The following is a 15,739-nucleotide window of genomic DNA, read 5'->3' as shown; positions in this document are numbered from 1 at the left end:
ATGATTATGTACTATTCACTACTGGAAATTTCCACGACCAGCAAGATATGGAAAAACATTTGGTAATCTCTCGCACAACACGTCACTAAAGGGACCCCTCAGATGACTGTAGATACTTTCAAACTGAAAAGAACATTTTAGTACAGTCATAGTCGATACTAAAATGCTCTTTACAAATTCGACATTAGGAATAGTGTGATAAACAGTAGAATACTATAATCTTTGTTAATTCTTTAGTTCTAGATTTAATTAGGCGAAGAGATCTGCTGAAACAAATGTGTGAATTAACCAGAATTAAAAGGTTGTACAGATACGCAGAAGCTCTTAGGAAATGCACCGAAGTCTGATTACTCAACCTGTGGTCAAGCAGGTCCTGTTCTCAACTAATCAAACCAAAATAACTTGCATGCATGCAATGAATCTCACAGAATGTGCAGAGATGCAGTGATACAAGTCGATGAGAGGTTGACGTGTCTAGGATTGATTCAGGAAGTCGATAAAATGTAGGGAGAGGATAAGAATTAGGAGGACAGGCAGCTGGGATCCTGAAAATGGTAAGGAATACTAATATATTGTTAGTCCATACTAAAATAAATTGTTCCCAGTCTTTAGTAGACTGATACAGTTATGAGTCGGTCATCTCACAGCTCAGATGAAAAATATCTTGGAGAGGATACTAGGAATTAATTCGTAGAGATCAAGTAACCACTGCTACAAGAAGTAATGGAAGGGTGACCAACTGATCAATATGCAAGACTGTCCAGATGAAAGTTGATGGGGAAGTTTACAAGAGAGAAGGAAAACTAGTGCGAGAGGTAGCAGGAGAGATGGATTAAGGCTGTCATGGGAGAGTATGCCTCTGGAAGCAGCTGAGATCAATATATAAGGAAGTTGGAGGGGGGGAGATCTTGGGATGACAACAGTCTGGATGCTGAAGTTCACATAAGTACTACTCCAGGGGCAAGAGCACTTGCTGGTATAAGGCCAGCTTAATCTGAAATAAGAATACAACAGCACAAAGAAAATGACCTACAGAGCCAATCAGAACAGTTGTAAGTAAAGCTCAACAGACCATCTGAAATAAGGCTGTAAGCCAAATGTGGCTAATTTGACAGAGAACAGAGACCAATGGCTCAGGCTCGGTGACAATACCAATCTACCCAAACCATTTACATGACTAACTGTAATGGTGAGAACATGTAGAACTCTATGAATAATCACAGAATAAAAGGTCAAAGAAGCTCAAACTAAACTTATAATCAGCAATGGAGACCAGTGGTGGCCAAAATGTTTTCCTCTCAAGACAGCTGACAACCAAAGAATGACTGGAATTGCTTACATCCCAGTAGCAGACCAAGTGCGCTGTTAAATGACACTGATGTACCTCGGCTGGGGGAAGAATGTTTCTAAAATACGGTACATTCAATTCGGTTATTCTAGCTCCCATAAGAGACTGACAGCTGTCTACTAAAAGTTATAACTTCTCTAACTTGACATTATCCTCTCAACGCTGGCTGTAAAGTTATGAACTTCTAACTGTTATCAATAAATCTCGTGATAAAAGAATGCTCTGAGCTATAAAGTTTTGTTCTTAGATTAGTCTTGAAATATCCCCTCTCAATGTTTTAAAGTACCACTTACTGTAATGAACAGAGCATAGGAGTGTGATGGCCGTGAATGCAAGGACCTTCATCTTTCTGCAAAGAAACATCAGTTATTAATGACAAAAGACCTATTAATCGTAAAGAGAAGATATCATCTTTAATGCAAGGACCTTCATCTTTCTGCAAAGAAACATCAGTTATTAATGACAAAAGACCTATTGATCGTAAAGAGAAGATATCATCTTTAAACAAATATCACGGAAAAATATAACAGCGTGAGCTATGTAAATCCTTATTGCAAACATCAGAAATTGGAAGAACGGTTGTATTCAACCGCTTAGAAAGGCCCACTTTGAAATTTACTGTCAACAGCATACTTTCATCCGCTTTCCAATTAACGATACCAACTAATGTAAGCAAATGATGAATTTTCTCCCATTAGGTGACTGGGGAAAGCAAAATAAGATAAAATTTTGAAGTGCACAAAATAACCGTGAGTAAGGACAGGCGTGGGTCAGACTACCTCGGAGCAGATATTACTTAAGGGGTTGGTTTGAGGGAGTAAGATTGCGCTGCTCAAATCTGCCGGTACGTCTTCAGTCACAGTGCAGTATCTGTCATGTCTGCTAATCACAAGGCTCAGTTTTTCGAGATTTACTTCTGACTACACGATCCACATATGTTATGTCCTTTGATGACGCTCCCCATTTTTTTTTTTTTTTTGTCTTAGCATTAACCTGATCAACACTTTTCTCATGTTTTAGTCTTCGCTCGCGAAATTTCTATCATGCCCTTCTGATTATGCCGATCAAATTGTTTGTTGAAGTTTTCTGGTTACCTTTCTCAATTTTTTTTTGTCATATTCTTGAGTACATTATTTTTCCCTGTTGATGCCTTGATGTTGAGAAGCAGGAATATTGGCAGACTCAGGCACACAAATCACCCAGTATAATAATGCAGCATTATATATTGGAAGAGACAAAAGGAATGAAGTGGCAGAACAGAATATATTACACATATATATATATATATATATATATATATATATATATATATATATATATATATATATATATATATATATATATATATATATATATATATATATATATATATATATACTGTAGTTCCAAGTAGTTGGTTATTACCCAACTAATCACAGAATTCAGGCATTTACCTCACTTCAGCCAGATGCCTGAACTCTCGTAACATTAAAAATTACGACTGAGTGCCCTAAAGGTAACTGACCCTTAAAAATCTTATTAATCACGTGAAAAAATCAAACTAAGTTTGTCAAAGCAAGCATGAGGTATCAACAATTAAACAAGAAATATACTAGAGTAAAAGGGCGTCACTCCATCAAACAACTTTAACTGCTTCCCTGATCTTAATTCACTTCAACAGAACTAAAGGAACAAAAAATGTTTATCACTTTGCCTTATGCACACAATCCTATTCACTGGTGGTCAATGAGTGAAACACTCTTTTTAAAAATTTTAAATACAAAAATTTACTTTTAAATTCAAAATTTATTAGAATTCCCAATCCAAAGATATTTACTATTACTTGAAAACAACACAAAATTTATTTAATTCTTGGGTTAAATTATTAAACAAAACTAAATCACAAAAACTTTATCAAGAAATTCAATTAATCAAGCAAAATTTAAGCTATTAAGAATTACTCAAGATCTGAAAAGTAAATCTTAGTAAATGAAAATTAAATCAAGTATGTAATGTCAAATTATTAAAAAATACTTAGATTGCTAAGTAAATAAATACATAAAATGTGGAAAATTAAGAGGTTCCAAACATAAGTACACACAAAAATACACAACAGATTTACTAAAACAATTTCACTAAGGCAAAAATTTCTTAACACACCTTATTATACCATGGTAATAATAAGTAAAATTCACTTTATCTTACACAAGTTTGTGAAAACTTTTGCAGAATCACCTGAAATGCAGCTGCTTGAGATTCACAAAACAAACTTCTGATAGGCACTGTTACACAATTTTCCTACATTCAGACCTCAAAAGCTAAGTTTAATACCAGTGACCATACAAATATTGTATGTTAATAATTTCTCTCTTTTGAAGAAAGAAATTCTCTCTTTTGAAGAAAGAAAGAGAGAGAGAGAGAGAGGGAACCACATGAATGATCTCTGGAATCAGAATGATCAAACTTTTGGATTTCAGTTAGAAATTAAACAATCAGATGACGTCATTATTAAGGCATTTTGGGAACGAAATACAAGAGAACGTTCTAGAAGAAGATGATGCCGTCACTTCTTGAGCAAAACGTTTTTAACACAATCATGACAATACATGTAACATTGTGAAATCACTCGTCTTCTCGTATGGGACAAAGCTTTTACAGAAATCTTAACACGATCAAAACAGACTGCAACTGGCTAACTATGACTGGCATGTTTTAAAAACAAAATGAAAAACCCGAGTTGGTTTCCAGAATGGAGCAGCTATTGTTATCGTGTTGCCGATATACTACGTTACTATTAACACGTATTATTAATTCCAAAATTGCGCTGTTAAGTTATCCAAATCACTAACTCTTTTGAGATCTGACATTACACTACATGCGATACTTCAACAATTATTATCATTACACAGACCACATGATGACTAGAACAGTAAATATATCAAAATCATGGGATGATATACACATTAAAAGGCAATATCATGAAAGTATGTGTGTATATATATATATATATATATATATATATATATATATATGTGTGTGTGTGTGTGTGTGTGTGTGTGTGTGTGTGTGTGTGTGTGTCTAAGTACTTTCGTGTAATTGCTACACACTTTCAAGGTACAATAAACAAAATAAGAACATTTTCGTACATAAGAAAACTTTAAATAAAAAAAACTCTCTTACTTTGTTCATTGTAACTTGAAAATGTGTAGCAATTACACGAAAGTGCTCGGTACTTAAGTTTTTCGTTTTCGGCTCCTTGTGGCGAACCTGCAAGTCTGATATCACGCGAAAGTTTTGTGCTTCCTTTGCTTGTATATAGATTACAAACACAAACACACACACACACACACACATATATATATATATATTATATATATATATATATATATATATATATATATATATATATATATATATATATATATATATAAGTATACCTTAGTTTTACCAGACCACTGAGCTGATTAACAGCTCTCCTAGGGCTGGCCTGAAGGATTAGACTTATTTTACATGGCTAAGAACCAAATGGTTAATTAGCAACGGGACCTACAGCTTATTGTGGAATCCGAACCACATTATAGCGAGAAATGAATTTCTATCACCAGAAATAAATTCCTCTAACTCTTCATCAGCCGGCTGGGGAATTGAACTCCGGCCCATCGAGTGACAGTCCGCAGCTCTACCGACTCTCCCAACAAAGAGCTATAAATATATATATATATATATATATATATATATATATATATATATATATATATATATATATATATATATATATATCCCTAGAGGAAGTAATAAAACGTAAAATATAAAAAGGAAAAGATTTAGAAGATGTTTGTAGATAAAAAAAAAATGGAAAATGAGTGACTAAAAACGCAATAAACGAAAACAAATTTGCATCAGTAACGCATTTCACAGCCATAACTAACCCCTCAAAAAGTCGGAACAGTGGAGGCAGGAGTACCGACTGTCATTTTTGTGGAAATGAAGATTTTTTTTATTTTTAATTCTTAGCTGCTCACAATGCAAGCACGAGAGAAGAAGTCAGACACAGCGACCGTGCTTGGAATGGCAGCTGAAGAGGCGTCGTTCACTACAGACAAAAAAAAAAAGATGTCTGTACCAAGCAAAAGCCTTAAACCTGAATCCGAGATGAACTAAGTGAATCCGTTGTGCTCACAGAAGTCTTGAAGCTTTTCATAAATAAAAATGAAGGAATGGAACTGTCGCTGTTCACAAAATACCGATTCTCTCGTTACGTTAGGAGACTCTCCTCCCATACAGTTCCTGAATGCCATCCGCTCCTGACATCCATTCCTCCGCGGGGGAAGGAGAGCGCCCCGGCAACTTTATGGGGCTCTCCATGGCTCCTGCACACCCACCAACTGCCAGCTCGTATTGATTACGTTTGGCCCACGCTGGGGTTGGAAGGGGGGGAAAAATTGAGAAAGTGGACAAGAAACAAGTGGAGAGATGTAGAATGGAAGGAGCAACTTAGCGATCGAGACGACAGGGTTGTAAACGCTTGGAAAGAGTCTTTGGGACCTACGAGAACATACATAAATCAAGGAGTTTAGCTGATATTTCCCAACCACCCCGTTCTGAAGCCTAGCTGATATTTTCCCCCCGCTCTGAAGCCTTTGGGTCGTGAGCAAGCCTCAAGAATGAGGCTGCTAGCCCCGTACTCTTTTCTTGATCCAAGATGACGCTGGTATCCATTCGCTGCTAGCTCGACTACTTACTGGGCAGAAAGCCGAGATCGAATCTCAGACCGTGCAAATGCACTTATTATTTCATCCGCTTGTGTATGTATGTGTGTATATATATTATATATATACATATATATTCTTCTGATAAGAGACTGTGGCTTTAGATAAAATAATAAAATGAATGGAACCGTCACACTCCAACTATCGAGTCGTGGATAAGCCCCCTGTGCAGAACACTTTCACATCACTGAGTGTTTCATGCGTTCACACAGAAGAACCATTAGTAGCGCACTGAACATCAAAAACACACTTAAGACCCTTCACGATCTTTCACGGACTCTCACAAAACACTCCTCTCCATCCCTTCACCTACACTATCCATTTCACTACTTCTACACATCTCGGCATTTCTCCCTTTCCAATCAACTTTATGCCGCACATATTAAAAACCTTCCTCTCTCGTTTCTCCCGATTTGCTCGTAGTACAAGCTCTGCGGCCCGCCTCACCTCACCTGCTCTGTAGCTCACCTCTCCTGTCAGTCTAACAACGTCCGTCCATTATATTCACTACTGTACAAAATGCCCACGCCAATGAGTTGCAGCTCTTGCACTCCAACACCATCCATGTAACTTTCACGGCTCCGTCCTCTTGGTTTCTATTAACCTTCATAACCTTCGCTTACTCTTGCTCCTATTCAATTTGAACTTTCTCCTCCTGTAAGTGTTTTCAATCTGCTGCATTACTCCCTCCGCTTTCTTTTCACTTTTGTGTTTGGAATGGTTAAAATCGGGGTTTCCTACTCATTTCCGTCGCCTGAGAACGAGTGCCTTTGTCTGAATCTGAGCAAATTATAAGTGAGGCCAAACGCAAGTCTGGTATTTGCTTGGATAAGTAATCTCTTCTTATTCACCAGGCGTTAGACAAGCATTGTCAATCCTCCATCTTTCAATCGTGCTTTACTGTTTTTGGTAACCGAAACAGCGCAGGCAGTTCCTGATGTGTCTTACTCTCGCAAGGTAGACAGAAAACTTCGATCAGACTTGAATGGAATGCTGATTGATCTGTCACATCTAAATTGGTCACAGAAATTCGAGTCGGATGGAAGTTCAACTGACCTACAAATTCCTTCCAGGTTGCTGCGCTGTAGTGAACAGACAGGCCGGGTTCGGTGATGATATTAAACGCACTTACCATTTTCCAAGTGGTTTTTGAAAAAGAAGCAATCATTATATTCGTTGAACGAAGACGGAAAAGAGGCGGTACGTCCTGATACCTCAAAAACGCACGCCAACGCGCCATCACACACACACAGTTTTCGGCCGTGTACAGTTCATGAATGGTTTACCAATCTTTTCGTCGCTTGTTTTGACTTTTAACATCCTCAGTGATGGTTTACCATTCTTTTCGTTGCTTGTTTTGACTTTTAACATCCTCAGTGATGGCCTTCTTTACTCAATGCATGTTTACGAAGAACCACTGAAATTTGACACTGACGAAATTCTCAAGATCATGAGACCCGCCGAAAAGCAGATACGGAATGTATTGTTCGAAGAAGAATGGAAGAATACCTGCGCTCAGGTGCACACACGGGAAGAATCAGCAAGACGTCGCTGAATTACCTAAGATCAGGTAATTGTGGGCCTTTTGAAGTCCAATTTTAAGGTACAGGAATTTTTAGGGCACTTTAAAGGTAATTTAAGGAAAAACGCAAGGTAATCCAGGCACTTTCAAGGGACGAATGTAAGCTTAAACTTTCTTTTTTTGTGGTTCATACATAAATTTCAAAGGCAGAATTAAATGTCAGTTGATTTGATTTGAATAAAGAATTTAGGCCAAAGGCCAAGCGCTGGGACCAAAGAGGTGATTCAGCGCTGAAACGGAAACTGACAGTAAAAGGTTTGAAAGGCGTAACAGGAGGAAAACCTGGCAGCTGGACTATGAATCAATCGTTAGGAGAGGGTGGAAAGTTAGATGGAAGAAAGAGAATATGAAAGGAGATACGGTAAAAGAACAAAATGGGTCGCAGCTGGGGGCCTAAAGAAGGCACGCCGCAATGAACCTCAAGTCATGCCTACAGAGTACAGCTGGCGACATTAACCGGCCCACTGGGAAAATGGCAGTTAGTTACTCTATGTGATAGTTGATGTGGCATAAAATTATGAGCCTCCTAGGGCGTATGCAAACTGAACTTCAGAATTCACTGAAAGAAGAGACTTGTTGCTCTTTTGCAATGGAGGACCTCAGATGAAAAGAAATATCTAGTGATGAGCTGGGTAAGGGTGAGGTACTTGAAAAAGATATGGAAAAAATAATTTCGTACTACTGAACAGGAGTGCAAGCACATTATGCGTGATAATTTCCAAGAATATTGCAAATATTTTCGGGTTTTGTTATTATGCCCAAGAATAATCCAGATATTTTCGGGTTTTGTTTTGATGCCCAAGAATATTCGAGATATTTTCGGGTTTTGTTTTGATGCCCAAGAATATTCCAAATATTTTCGGGTTTTGTTTCGATGACCAAGAATATTCGAGATATTTTCGGGTTTTGTTTTGATGCCCAAGAATATTCCAAATATTTTCGGGTTTTGTTTTGATACCCGAGAATATTCCAAATATTTTCGGGTTTTGTTTGATGCCCGAGAATATTCCAAATATTTTCGGGATTTGTTTTGACGACCAAGAATATTCCAAATATTGTAATGATATCCAAGAATATACCAAATATTTTCGTATTTTGTAATGATGCCCAAGAATATTCCAAATATTTTCGTAATTTGAAATGTTGCCCAAGAATATTCCATATATTTTCGTATTTTGTAATTATGCCCAAGAATATTCTAAATATTTCCGTATTTTGTGATGACGCCCAAGAATATTCCAAATATTCTCGTAATCTGAAATTATGGCCAAGAATATTCCAAATACTTTCGTACTTTGTAATGGTGTCCAAGAATATTCCAACTGTCTTCGTAATTTACATATTTTTGTATTTTGTGATGATGCCCCCAGAATATGGCAAATATTTTCGTAATTTGCAACGACGACCAAAGATACTCCAAATACTTTTGGGATTTGTTATGATGCTAAAAAATATTGCAAATATTTTGTTTTGCTGTACAGGTTTCATGTTTCTTTTCTTAAGCAGTGAGGTATACTTGTTATAGAATCTTTCAATAACTTACCACAATCACACGCATTGACATACTGGGCATAATGTATCAACTGCGTTACGTTTTTTTATTTTAGGGTCCTCGTGATTGAGGATGATCGATATGGATTTGAGGTCATTTCAAGAGAGAGAGAGAGAGAGAGAGAGAGAGAGCTGTAGCTATCAGATTCACGCGCGATCGTCACAGGCAGCCTACATGGCCAGGCGGGAGAACGGAACTTGTCACTGGGAATTTTGGGCGGATACGAGAATCGAGATTAGGACCGAGCAGGAAAATGTCCCAAGCTTATGGTGTGGGTTTGCCCGGAAAGGCCTTCTCCCCATTTGAGCTTACTTGGCCCCTGGCTCGGCTTAAAAGCCTAAATTTTAATAATAATAATAATAATAATAATAACAATAATAATAATTTGCTGTTTAACTCGGTAGAACTTAAGACGTATGTGATACTGTCTCATTAATTTGTGCTGTCAAAAGTCAGATTACATTTTAATTTAGCGATATAAATCGTTTCAGCGCTTGCATATAAGCTATTCCACACTATGTCAATTAGTCAGTTTTCCTTTGATTCCTAAAATTAACCATAAAAACACCCTTTTACTGACGTTTAATGAAATAACACAAAAAGGGTCACCATTTTAAATTTGTCAGGCATCTTTCGCTCATACGAAGCGGCCGAGATGACGTCAGGTATTTTTACAGGACAAAAGCGATTGACGATTCTCCGAATCATTTGATGAGGAAGAATCCCTATGACGCAATGCGACCTTCACTGTTTCGGCTGGGCGCCTCCCTTAATTTCCTCTTCGATGCGCCATAGGTCCTTCAGATATTCCTCGAGTATTTGAAAGACCTTGGCTGCACCTTGTCACCGTCATGACAAAGTATCATGATAAAGTAACATGAAGGAACGGAATGCCTTCTGAACGATAGCCAGTCTTTGAAATCAGGTATCTTACAGTTATGTTCCGGGTGTGATGTATATTTTCCTAATAGAACGTTGTCTTTGAAATCAGGTATCTTACAGTTATGTTCCGGGTGTGATGTATATTTTCTTAATAGAACGTTGTCTACACGACAAGCGCCTTTGAATACAACACCCACCCCCCAAGGTCCGCCATTTTAGAATGTATCCTGTGAGTGGGTGAAACGGATCACATTTCTGCATGAAGAGAATGCATTTGTTCTGGATAGTTCAAGAACTGACGGAAAAAAGTCAACGTATTGTCTGTGGCTATTCAGAGCAAGAGCATACGTTGAGAAATAAGTTGATTCGACCACTTCCGTTGCTAAGAAGCACCTGACAGTTTTACCCAAACAAAATTAATGATTGGCTTCGCAACCCCGATGAACTTCCAGATTCAGAAGTCAAGAACGCATGTCAGGGGAGACCTTGCCGGCCGAAGAACACTACGTCACGTCAAAACCTTGTGTGACAGTCATGATTTCAGCGCATTGCATGTGATGTCAAAGGTGTGCACTTGCTTTGTGGTTCAACCACTGAGGAAGAGAGTGAAGTCACTTTGACTGACATTGTCAGACCTTCAGCTGGACATCGTCACTCAAAGGTTCTCTACGAGTACGACCCTTGTCCGTAACATACGCGTTTTGGGAAGGTGTATTACAGGGTCAACTTGTTTACCTTGAACATCACACTCTCATCTGTACAACTGTAGCGCTCTCAGAGTCAGGCATTATTGTTCAAGTAAACAATGTAAGGAAAAATGTCACTTGTAATACAACCACACTCTCAGAGTCAGGCATTATTGTTCAAGTAAACAATGTAAGGAAAAATGTCACTTGCAATAAAACCAAAGTAATACCATGGCAATTCAAGTGGTGATGTATAACACCATATATTTGTAATACTGCAGCGTTTAATAGACTTATCATGTGTGTGTGTGTGTGTGTACATAATTCTTAGCGTGGGAACTTGCTGGCCAGAGTGTGGCACATACAGGATGAGGTCCAAGGTCTGTTACGGTTGCCGTTTGGCAGTTTTAGGCCCGATTCCTCAGACTAAGCAGGGAGTGTACAGTACGTATGCAGGCAAAATTTGTTCGGATTTTATATTATGATTTTATCCCTCTTACAACAAATCTGCTTTCATTTGGCGGTCGTCACAAGCCAATATTTTTCCTCCGTCACGCTCTTCTTGCACCTCCAATGCGCTTAGCAACAACAACGTTCTGCAACAACACAGGCCACGTACCAACAAGTACACGTTCAGGACGGCCAGCAACACAGTTACCACAAGTCACTTGCTATTCCTCCAAAATGAAGTGTCCATATGCTACACAGTCTCACGCCCCCTTGGTATTATTATAGAAGAAGCTGTAATGTTACTTTTAGGCATCGTGTTCTGAAAACTTTAATTAAACCGAAACACTGCTGGTCATGATATCCAACTTATACAGTATATTGTAGGCCTATCACATGGAATCCTTAACCTTCTCATTTTCTCAATTTTTTTGGCAACTTCCATACATTTTTTCACAAATATATAGATACGAATATCGCTTATTATCGAAACACTATACGGTGGGAATCATTTACGTCCATTGGGAATTATAAATGGTAAGTGCTTCTGCACCGGTCAGTATTCAAACCGTAGCCTTTGGCTAAGAAACTAATGAAAGATCGTTCCTAAATCTTGGGCTATCAAGAGAAATTATTTCATATACATACATATATAATATATACATATATATATATAATATAGTTTAGCTACATAATGTTACAGATATGATACAATGTTTCTAATGTTCAAAATCATACCCAGCGTAAAGGACGAAAGCTGTTTAGTAATTAAAAAAAAAAAGTTTTTAAACTTATTATACGGCTGTACCGTTGAGGCAACTTGGCTGAGAAACGCCCAGAATCTGGCTGCGAGGATTTTCATGGTCTGGCAACACTTCTCGCCAGCAACCCCACGACTTTCGCTGTTATGTCTGGCTTGCTGGGCGCCGTCTCTTCCGTCCTGCCGACCCCTCTCCATCCCCTTGCCATTGTCCGTCAGCAGCTGTTACCCTGCTTTCCCTCCTTCCACTGTAATCTTATCCCGCCATGTTCCATCTTCAGCGGCAGCTAGACTGAAATTTCGCCTACGGCTACCCGGTCGACTGTTGGGAGCCTTAGGCCGTCCATAATGCCCTCAACATTCATTGCTTTTGTGTTGAGAGTCATCCTCTAATGTATTTAGATATGAAATTCCAGACTGCATTTTGAATAAGATCGAACTGTATGACGTCGCCGCCCGCCTTTTTGACATGACGCTCACACGAGGCGTCTTCAAACGCTAGGCTGAGCGCAAGTTAGAAAGTCAATTACAATGGCGGAGTAACGTAGTGGGGCACACGCAGAACTGCTCGATTTGTTTATCGCTTGCCCTATCTCGTGATGCGATTTTTCCTTAACAAACGATTAAAAATACTGTACGTTCTTGACGGCCTTCGTCAGCAATATACTTGAAGATCAGTGACACGAAATTTCGGATAAGGGAGCTTCGAATATATAATAGGACAATAAATGTCATTGAGATGTGACCGTTTCTCACATTTTGATAATTTGTCACTGATTCGATTTGTAATATACGCTTCAATCTCTATCCCTTTCATCTCATGGGAAACACAAGCATATAATTAACCTCGCACATGACTTCTTGTACAGCAGACGGTTCTTGTCAGTTCTAAAATGCAACCGACTTCGACAGGTATATGAATGTTTAGTTCGTAGGGCAGTGTATATTACTGTGTGGCTTCGAATCTTGTCATGGAAGACGAAACTTCGCTTATTTCACACTACGAAATAGGGCGTTGGACACCTCCCGGAATCCCACCAACAGCTGCCACCGAAGCCGATGACATTCTTTGCACCAGAGAAAGAAAATCTTGGAATAAGAATAAATAAAAATGATTACACTCCCACTTACCCCAGATTAGATAAGTGAGCACAAGATTAATTGATGAAGGTTACAAATTTGTATTTGGCTCTAAGAACACCGTTAAAAAGAACTTATGCAGAAACACATTGAGAAATAACCAGAGTATGTGTAATCCCCTGATGTGACTGAAATAAATCCTATTGGGTGAAAAAGCTGGACCTAAAAAGATTATTTGGATGAACACAACGATGTCGGTCTTTCATGTCCAAGTACAGTTTAGTGGACATCCCTTACTTGGATGGAAATCATCACACGAATAAGGAGAGACAAAACTAACACATGAGTCAGGAGTTATAATAACTTTGTGGATCAAAGAACACCCCACAGCTTCCCCCACTCAAACCAACAGGAACATCGACACGGATTAATATCACTGCTCACTGCAACCTGTTACAAGTAGGTTCTCAAGAATACAAAATAAAATTCAAAATATGAAATTAATATTACTGCTCACTGCAACCTGTTACAAGTAGGTTCTCAAGAATACAAAATAAAATTCAAAATATGAAACCATCTGTAGACAAGCAGAGCGCTTCGACAAACAGCTTTTGCGCAGCATCTAAAGTATGTGAATTATTTTGACTGTACAAGTGGATAAACAAGTTTCTTTTCATTCAGCAGCTCATGGTGCCCAGAGTTGGAAGCGTTGTCTGTCACGCTTTGCTGGATCAAGCAAATTAACGACTTATTGTCATTCAGCAAGGACATCAGAACAGCACATACGTGTGTATGCTAACCTGCTTCCTGAATGTAAGATGTTATGGTTATTTCCTGACATACTTGATGTCATAGAGTCTAATGGAGCTTTGTAACCAGAGCATGAAGGACTGAATACAATCATTTGTAAATGTTGCTTCTAAGCACATGTATTGGACTGGTTCAATAAACGTACCATTACAACGCCATGAAGCCTGGGTGTGCTCTGAAAGTTAGGAAATCACAAGCAGATAAAGAATTCCAGAGCTTGACAACAGAGAAAATGGAACAGCTGCAAAACTGTTTACTCAGAGGACCACGGAATTCCTCAGAGTCAACGATAAGCAGAAGAAAGTGGCCTGACAATATCATTTCCAAGTCTGCAAAAATGACGGTATTAGTCCCACATACTTGAAAGCTTTTTTTCTGCTGTTGCAGAGACGTTTTTCTTTCTTGAGCTTCTTTCCAACAGAGGCTGGTCATAGTGATAGTTTTGTTTCTTTCAACGACCGTGATTATAATCCAGGCCATTGTCTAATAATGCTGTGGCCAACTACCAAAATCTATTTCAACAGGTCTATCTGTTTTAGCAGAGGAAACATTAGATCCAATTCAGAATGAAGGCCTAAGAATATGCACAAGGGCCTTGAGATCCTCACCTCACTTCTCTGTACAAGTTGAATGTGGTGAACTGCCACTATTTCTCCATAGAGAATTCATAATAATAAAAGGTACTTTAAGAATCAAGGCCAGTGATTCACCAACAAAAAATCTATTTGATCTAAGAGACATAATTATAAAAAATCATTCACCACCTTTCCCAATTAGAACTAATAGATTTCTGGAGTCACCGAATACAAATATACAAGTTCCTGCAGCAGTAAAATTACCACCACACTGGACTATGAATAAAGTAAGGACTTGCACACACTTGAAATATTTACCAAGAAGTTACTCGCATATCCCAGAACACCACAGACGTAAGAACTATAAATTAAATCACACGAAAAAATCCACCTTACGCAATAAACACAGATGGGTCTAAATCACAACACGGAGTAGGATATGCAGCTACATCTAGGACAAGACATCAATAAGTTCTCTTTACCTAGTAATGCCTCCGTCTTCACAGCAGAACCGTGCTCAATCGCATTAGCCATCAAAAATCATAAGGAAAGTATTGTACAGCAGATTAAGTTTGAACCTCACAAACTATATAATAATGGAAAAAAAATATTGAAATATGTTGGATTCAGGCCCATTTTAGGACTACAGGAAATGAAGAGCTTAGGAAGCAGCCCCATGCAAGATAAAAATTTAATGTAAACATCCCTTTTAGTCACTATACAAGATATACGAAAACAATCATCACTAACTAAATGGCAAACAATCGTCACTGTAACTAAATGGCAAAATATTTGGGATGAAGAACCTGAAAATAATAAACAAGCAGTTCAAATCCTGTGTTGGAAAATGGAGTTCATCGTATCAGAGAGACACACAGATACAAGTAATTCTGACGCGTCTCCATGTGGACTGATCAAAACAGTCAGTCGATATGGCCCTCCCCCTCCAGAATGCTCCGAGGGCGAAGTGATAACAAGCCAAGGAAATACTGACTGAATGTCCAAAACGTAACCAATAAACTTTTGGAAACAAATCGAAGAGGGAAATTTTGCCAGAATCTTCTCCATTTTCAATCATCCCAATTTTAATATTCTTGAAGAACTGTATTTTAACTTATATGACGTAAAATAAGTAAATAATGAAAATACAAAAACCTTTAAAGCGTTTAATGAATAAAAAAGCGAAATCTAAAAATCTTATTTATCTTATTCTGAATTTTAACATTCCCCTTTTTCGTGTGTCTTTTGTTTTCGTGTATGTGTGGAAGC

At 38.2% G+C, this 15,739-nt stretch overlaps 1 protein-coding gene across 1 annotated transcript in view; it reads right to left on the bottom strand.

Moving 5' to 3' along the window:
* Positions 1-15,739, bottom strand: part of LOC136825646 (uncharacterized) — a 29,439-nt gene that overhangs the window by 11,126 nt on the left and 2,574 nt on the right. The window contains exon 2 of the mRNA XM_067082282.1: positions 1,642-1,784. Coding sequence (XP_066938383.1) covers positions 1,642-1,711 — 70 coding nt within the window. The 5' untranslated portion in view covers positions 1,712-1,784. The remainder of the gene's footprint in view (positions 1-1,641; positions 1,785-15,739) is intronic.

Source organism: Macrobrachium rosenbergii, chromosome 39 (assembly GCF_040412425.1).
Source record: "Macrobrachium rosenbergii isolate ZJJX-2024 chromosome 39, ASM4041242v1, whole genome shotgun sequence".
Lineage (NCBI taxonomy): Eukaryota > Metazoa > Arthropoda > Malacostraca > Decapoda > Palaemonidae > Macrobrachium > Macrobrachium rosenbergii.
Note: the sequence above shows the minus strand (reverse complement) of the source record. Positions and strands in the feature narration are given on the sequence as shown.